Here is a 7,372-nt window from a genome sequence, read left to right on the forward strand (position 1 = left end):
TTTCGATTTTTATTCAGGCCCACCTGGTTTTTCGATTTGCTCACAGCTGGACTGTTCTCGGAAGTGCTCAGCCCGTCGCACAAGACGACGATTTCGTGAGCGAATTGCCGTTCCGCCTTTTTCGCATATCCTTTCGCTGACATTTGCTTTATTTTGACCGGTTGACCAAATTGGCTGAAACAGGGCCTACAGCGAAATGCCTCTCCATCTCCTGGGCCTCCAAAATCCACCAGCGTTCTCTGTCATTCTTCAAGCTCCTGATTATCCGGTGTTTGCGGGATCTACGTGCACCATCACAGTTGCTTGTTGCTGGTATGGCCTTTCTGGTAGCAATAAGATCTACTGATCTCGACGATTCATGGTCGAGTCGGATTGCTTGAACAAAACAGTTTTAAAAGATGAGAGCATGGCTTCTTTGACTCGCTTCCATTCAACCTCTGAGCAATCTTCGTCATCCGCATGACTGTGCATTTCCGCTAGCTTTCTAGCCAGGTCAGCTCGATACACTTGAGCTACTGAAACTTGCCGAAGTTGATGAATGGAACTGTTCTGCTTGGCACACGTAATGCTGATGAATAGCAAAGCGATAACCAGGCTCGCACAAGGGCATGATCATACTCCAACTGCGTACCCCAGAAGGAACGACAATCTTTAACTGAGGTTCAGTCCCAGAACTTCTTTGTCGGGACGTATGCCGATATGACGAATGAACTCCGTCTGCCACATCGACCCGAGTTGATCTTAATTTAGCCAGACGTAAAGACTACTGGGATCTACTCCAGTAGGGCTCTTTCAGCCTTATGGCTGAGTGCAACTCCCACGTTGTGGATACCATGAACCATTGCGACAGGATCACCAGATACGCAAGAGTGAAATGTGGAACATTTGAGCTCATCCTAATTAGCTTGAGGTGCACAACTGAAGTGAGGTCTTGTACGAGTGTTTCGGAGACCCACCATACATCGACAGAGGGAATCAAAGTTNTCAGCAGGAAGTGCCTGTTGCCCAGTTTGACACACTACGAGCATTGAAGGCTGACAGGTGGATCAGATCTCCCGAGGTTGGTAAGAGTTCATTTAGGTTTGTTTTTCTAGATGATAGTTTTCACCCGGAACACAGTCTAGGGGACTGGAAAACGGGCTGATCGCACTGCATCGTTCAATAGGTGGGGAATGGATGTAGCGGAGGGCCGGCGAGCCAAGGGCTGCAAAGGGCGAGTGTGACTTCCAGGTTGCCTAAGCCGAAGAAGAGGGCTTGGTTAAGGTACCTCACCTTGAGCTTTTGACTAAAAAATCTGAACCGTGAGGCAGTGGTTATCAGCGTTTTGTTGAGGAACCTTTCTCAGAGCCGGTGACTCAACAGTCTGACACACCTGACTGCAAATGGCAAGCCTGCTCCAAGGACGGAGGGAGTGGGGTATTACTGTTTCACTCCTAATGCAGCTGCGCACAGCAGGTGCCTTTTGAGCAGTACCGGACTCTTTGGTTTTGAAACTATTTCGACCGTATTGAATAATTTGCCGGCGGTCATGGTCGACCGTTGGACGATCGGAGTGTGCGGTTTTGGGGATCGATATTCTCTAATCTGTCCTTCCTCGGCGGAAGCCAGAATCGCTGCTTTCTTAAGTATGGGTTTATTGGTCATCTGAGGGAAACGTCTAACTGCCTCCACACTTTTATCGCAGAGGACAGTACAACTTTACCTCCAAACCACCTCGCAATACGATTCTCCACAGTACGGATACTCAATGCGGGTTGTCTGCTCCCAGTTGGCCTCCCTGGCATGGTTGAACCGTTAGGAACTGAGTTCTAGCCACTATAGCCCGGATGATCATTGCGGCACAGAAGCCCGACAACCATGACTAGGTGATAGCATTAGTTCAGGTGAAACGCTCAGAGATTGATATCGTTTTGCTTAGATTCAAAGTGGCGCTATTCGCCAGTTCTTTGTCACGAAACTCACAAAGCATCTTCGACTCAAATTATTTGCGTAAATCCACCCTCGTCAAAGGTGCTCATAGTGAATTTTCACATGCTTAGACGTCTATTATGAGGTCTGGAAGTAGTATCTTGTCCCTAAGGAACATGATCATTCGTCTTTCGCTGCTGGGGGGCGAGATGGCCTAAGTGGTTAGACGCGAATTTACTGACCGGAAGGTCCGTGGTTGGTATCCGAACTCCGCCCCTCGACTTCCCGTGTCTAGGCTTGGGCAACCTGACAGTATCCCAGCCCTCGTGCTTCCTTCGGGTGGCTTGGCAGCTAGGCACCGGAAGGGTGCTACGGCTGAACGCTGTTAGGAAAAAGCCATTAGGTTAACCTGCAAAGTGAGGTCAATTTTTGGAGCTCTTAACCTCCACAGTAGAGCACTTTTAGAGCATTTCTTAAGCCCCACTCACAGACATTTGTGAGGCCGTTTCAGAAGACTAACTTGGAGTTGCGCATAAAGCGTCCACTTTTCTCCCCAAACCGTCCTATCACCTTGCATCCTAAAAGAGGACGCATAAGCAGTCGGGGCCACTCATTTTCTTGCTCCTAGTTCTGAAGTTATCATGTTTTTTACCTTTCCGTTTCAGTTCATATCCTCTTGCTTGCTGAACACTTCGTTGTTACTCAGGCTAGCAGATGGATGCTACTTCAATTTATAGCAGAACTACAGAGAACAGAATTCGCCGGACAGATCAACTAGTGGTAAGTCACTTATCTTCATGCATTGCCGTCCTAATCGCGAGGATTCGTATATTTCAGTTGTATACTTTGAATCTCCCACAGTGTTTCTCCTGAAGTATACTTATTTGGAGCCATACGCTTTTTACCCCACATTTACAAACTATATTGCTTTATGTGAAACGGATATAATAATAATATAATATAATATATCGTAGTAACGATTGAGTGGACATTGGCTCTAGCGCTTTTTGCATTAATATCTTAACTACTCGAAATGTAGATGCTTTCGTTGGATAGTATTTATTTTGGGAAGGATGCGGGACAAATGAACGAGTGGAAACTATCAAGTGCGTTCAGTGTAAGCAATGTCACCTCTGATTCACTTTTTGGTTTTGCTGAGTAAGCTTCGTCCTCCATGTTTTCAATGCAACTCGCACCACCGTCTGCCATTTAATACTTGATTTGGGTCGACTCTGGAAGTAGTTCTCGAAAATGGCGTATTCGTTGAAGCTCACATTCGCTGGGGATTTCCATATCACTATCACCATCCTGTCGCGCTGCACCTGCACCACCACTTAAAAAGCCGCACGTGACCAAGCATTTGCCTGTTGTGTTAAACCAAAAAAGGAACAATATTGATAACTCATTTGAAGCACTTCCATTTCGTCAGGGACGTCCTCCAGTGCATTTACTGTTTTGGTAAACTATTCTTATGGGTTAGTTTTGTGGAGTGAATAGTTCCTGCATCCGGTGATTGGACTTTGTATTGAGTATTAAGAAACAAAAACTGCAGTTGGTCTTGTCCCACTTACACGGCTGTCAACAAAAGACGACAGTATTTCTCTTTGCGAAGTCCTTGTCAAGAAGACAAATCTGGGATTCAAATACATTTCTAGCCCATGGTAGATCTCTCTTTGGTTCCAATCGTACGCTAGTTCGTTCCGTGTTGTGGTTTTATCAAACCCCTCAATCGTTTGATTTTCCCCACCACTACGAGTGATCACTTTACACAGCAGCGTTCATGTCACCAGTAGCATTGCTCGACCTCAATTCCTTAATTCTTGCACAAGTATCCTCTTTACGAAGAAAACACATCGGGACACAGCTCTGAAGTAAACTCGTGTTCCACCAAGTTTGTTAGCAGTTTTTGCTCCGTAACCCTCACACAATTCCGACCATTAAACCACGGTTCCTGTCAGAACCTCGACACAGTAACTTATTCCGAAACGCTTTTGCTTTTTATACGAAGATTTCCTTAAACTTTTGACCCTTTACAGTGCGCACCAATTAGCATTTCTGACCGCGTGATTGGTATGTTTATTCGTCCTGTTTCCTACAGTCGTTCCTCCGTTTAGAGTGCCACTTTAACTGGCCGGAAGGTCTATCGTTCGAACCCGGCCTCCGCCTCTCGAATTCCACTGTCTAGACTTGGGTAACCAGTAGTATCTCAGCCCTGGTGCTTTCTTCGGGTGGTATGGCGGATGGGCACCGGAAGGATGTTACAGCTGAACGATTGTCTTTTTATTTTTTATCTACAATCACTCTTGGACTCCGATGTCGATATCCTCAAGTTTGCCCCTTTCGGTAGTGCAGTTCCTCCAGGTGTCAGAGACCCCTTAGTTCCACTGTCGAAGTGCTTGACGCTTGTTTTTGCTAATGTTGCGTAACCTGGTTTTATTGAACAAGCTATTTGCCTCTAATTCTCTCGGCTCTATCACTCTTAGCTTTGCTCTGAGTTATTACGGTCACGAGCGCGAGAATAAGAGTCAGTTTTTTGTTTTGCGTGAGGTCCTTGTCAGTGAAAAAACTGATCAAGGTATGCAGGATATGCAGATATGGGTGGGTGTGTGTTACCCACGTTGTCGTCACTTCGAGCGTACTGCGGTGAGATTATCATCATTCCGTAGTTTGGGAATATCCGGTGGACGCAGACAAACACGACTGTCGCTGTTCAGTGGCGATTCGTGAACTAGCAGAATCCTTACGACAGACCCAAAGTTCGGGTGTGCACAGATTCTATCGTTTCGATTATCATGTGCGGTATCCTAGAGGGCAACTGTCACGACTAATCCTGTTTCCCACTACTAGGGGCGAGATGGCTCAAGTGGTTAGAGCGCGAATTTACTGACCAGAAGGTCTGTGGTTCGAGTCCGACCTCTGCCTCTCGACTTCTCCTGTCTAGGCTTGGGCAACCTGGCAGTATCCCAGCCCTCGTGCTTCCTTCGCGTGGCATGGCAGCTAGGCAACGAAATGGTGTTACAGCTGACTGTTTTTTCCCACTACTATTGCTCCGTGTGCAATAAACCCTGTTATTTCCCCCTGCAGTTTGTTGCGTGTATAGTGAACACTTTCATGTCGGAGAGAACAGACGACCGTTTTATCGCAAGTTACTCTCGTGGGAGACACCTTATCTTTTGTGATGCAAATAAATTTGAAACCGGGCATTGTGGTCTCTTCTTAGAAACGCTCTTTTCAAGGGGTATGTGTGCAACACTGTAGTTCATCACTTAAGGCAACACTAGTAAGTCATGCCTCATATAATTTATTCAAAGAAGACATCGTTGTAAAAAAAGAAAGGTCAGTAGGACTAAAGGAAATAACCTAGTGCTAGACTAGTGCATCCATCTGACATTAAGCTGATACTTATAAACACAGACAAAATCGGTATAGGAGCTGGCAAAATCAGTGCTAGTAACATCGTTCAGTATCTCGAGCCAAGCACAACCGTTCTTACATTGTTCTGCGTGACCCACACTTTTGCACTCGTTTTCACACTTCAGAGGAGTTACGTGTTTGCCGCTATCCGCTCGTACTACCCAAATTGGACAACCAATCACATACTTTACTTTCTAAGCTCACAACTCACACAGAATGTTCTGTTCATCAAAGGTACAATACTACTCATAAAACCAGTGAAAACTCTGGGTGGCGCACTACCGTTTTCACCGTTCTTGGGGTTCGTCCGGTGGCCTAGTCGTCCTTTATTCCATCGTGAATACCAAATTGTATGTATGTTACGATAAACGCTGAGTTTCCGCTGAATCTCTCGTGCAGCACCTTTGGTTAGTAAGTGTCATAAACGAGGGATTCAGGTGAAATCCATCTGAGTCTCCCATTATTGCCAACTCAATTCATGAGCGAGTGTCTATCGCAGCGTATTGCACACTTTCCCCCATCGTCATAGTTCTTCCACGTGACTGACTTGCGCACAGTGATTAAGACCACTATCATTACTTCACTGTACCTTCACTTGGGACTGCTGAGGTGGCTCCACTTGTGCCTATGGGGCAAACTCGCATCCTGACTTGCGTCCGTTTCCGATGCTTGTTGGCTACTACTAATATCGGCTGCCCTGAAGCGACGTTCGTTAGTCTATTCTCTTCTGGCAACACGATCCCCTTCACAGAAAAGTTACGCCTACTTTACAACAAGGTCTTGATGTTTAGCACCGAGTTTGCTACCCATACTCCAATTGTTAGTGCTGGTGACGGTGCGATTGAAGCATCAATTTCGTTTACCCGAAGTGCCACTGTTAGTGGTGCTGATGCAACAGAACGAATTACTTTGAGAGAACACATGCTAGTAATAATAAATTGTACGGATGAATTTGCAAAAAACTTCTAAGGTCATCAGGGTTTCTAGTGCTGAAGCCAGAGTTAGTTTGCTTTGGAAAAGACCGTTGGTAGACTTCCGTCAGCTGCCTCACACCCAGGACACTCTCCTGCGCCATTACTTCGGAGTAGTCATTATTTCAACGTTGGACATATGCGATGATGAAGGTATGAGGGAAAGTATGGGGGGACCAACGTTTTCGAAAAAGTTTGGTCACAACCGGTAGATTTATTGCTGGGCAACGTTTCACCTTTGACACAGGCTTTGTCAGGCCAAGTGACTAGGTTCCGAGGTTGGTCGAGATTCAAGGCGGAAGAATAGCCAATCAGCTAAGGTAAGCTAAATCTTTGCTGGTTGTCGGTCGATGGATTTTCGTGTGTTAGGGTGAGTGAACAAGTGTTGGATCGATGGGGAAACCTACATGTGTTTAGGTCCAGCCTAGGCTATAGTGATTCTGGTTCGGTCCATTTGATGGTCCATCTTGGACGTCGTTTTAATTTTCTGTCCGTGTGTGTGGACGAGCCAGTGCTAAGATAGTTGTGTATGAGGGACCAACTTCTAAATTGCTAGTCTATGGGTTTTGTCACCTGTTTATTTTACGTGTATAGGATTGGTGGTCCATTCATACCTGTAATTGTGAATAATTTTCGTTATCTTTCCCCCACCCCGAACCCCCTCTTAGTAATGGGGACTTCATTTTCCGCCTTGGATAAGCATGGAGGTTGTTACAACTTCGGTGTGAATTTGGGTTCGAAAACGCCTTCGAGAAGAAATCCCAACCAGTGGTTTTCCTCCACGGTCTTGCCGACCTCTGTCCAATCCGCGTGCAACACTTGTCGCATCCTTGCAACTGGTGTGGCTTCTTCAGGTTGTGGCAGGGGGCTTCAGCCGGCTGATCCCATCTGTTCAGGTCCAAACTGCCCTTGTGGCGTTTCCTCATGGCTCCATACTGATCCCCTATTACCATCGGGGAATTCCAACCAGGGTCAACAAACTATATCAAGTCTACATTCTACGTCGGTGCCTTCGTCTGATCAAGCCTCTACAAGAACCCCCAGGAGAACCAGCACGACGCAGCCACGCTAGGTCCTAG

General features: G+C 46.3%; 2 protein-coding genes across 2 annotated transcripts in view; one reads left to right on the forward strand and one right to left on the reverse strand.

Annotated features, from left to right (window-relative positions):
• Nucleotides 1-339: 339 nt before the first annotated feature.
• T265_11246 (hypothetical protein) overlaps nt 340-7,372 on the reverse strand; it is a gene marked incomplete at both ends in the record, with an annotated part of 15,875 nt that continues 8,842 nt past the window's right edge. Inside the window, one exon of the mRNA XM_009177850.1 lies at nt 340-568. Within this exon, the coding sequence (XP_009176114.1) occupies nt 340-568 (229 nt within the window). The remainder of the gene's footprint in view (nt 569-7,372) is intronic.
• T265_15384 (hypothetical protein) overlaps nt 6,962-7,372 on the forward strand; it is a gene marked incomplete at both ends in the record, with an annotated part of 13,351 nt that continues 12,940 nt past the window's right edge. Inside the window, one exon of the mRNA XM_009177851.1 lies at nt 6,962-7,295. Coding sequence (XP_009176115.1) covers nt 6,964-7,295 — 332 coding nt within the window. The remainder of the gene's footprint in view (nt 7,296-7,372) is intronic.

The sequence above is a fragment of the Opisthorchis viverrini genome, assembly GCF_000715545.1.
Source record: "Opisthorchis viverrini unplaced genomic scaffold opera_v5_462, whole genome shotgun sequence".
NCBI classification, from domain to species: domain Eukaryota; kingdom Metazoa; phylum Platyhelminthes; class Trematoda; order Opisthorchiida; family Opisthorchiidae; genus Opisthorchis; species Opisthorchis viverrini.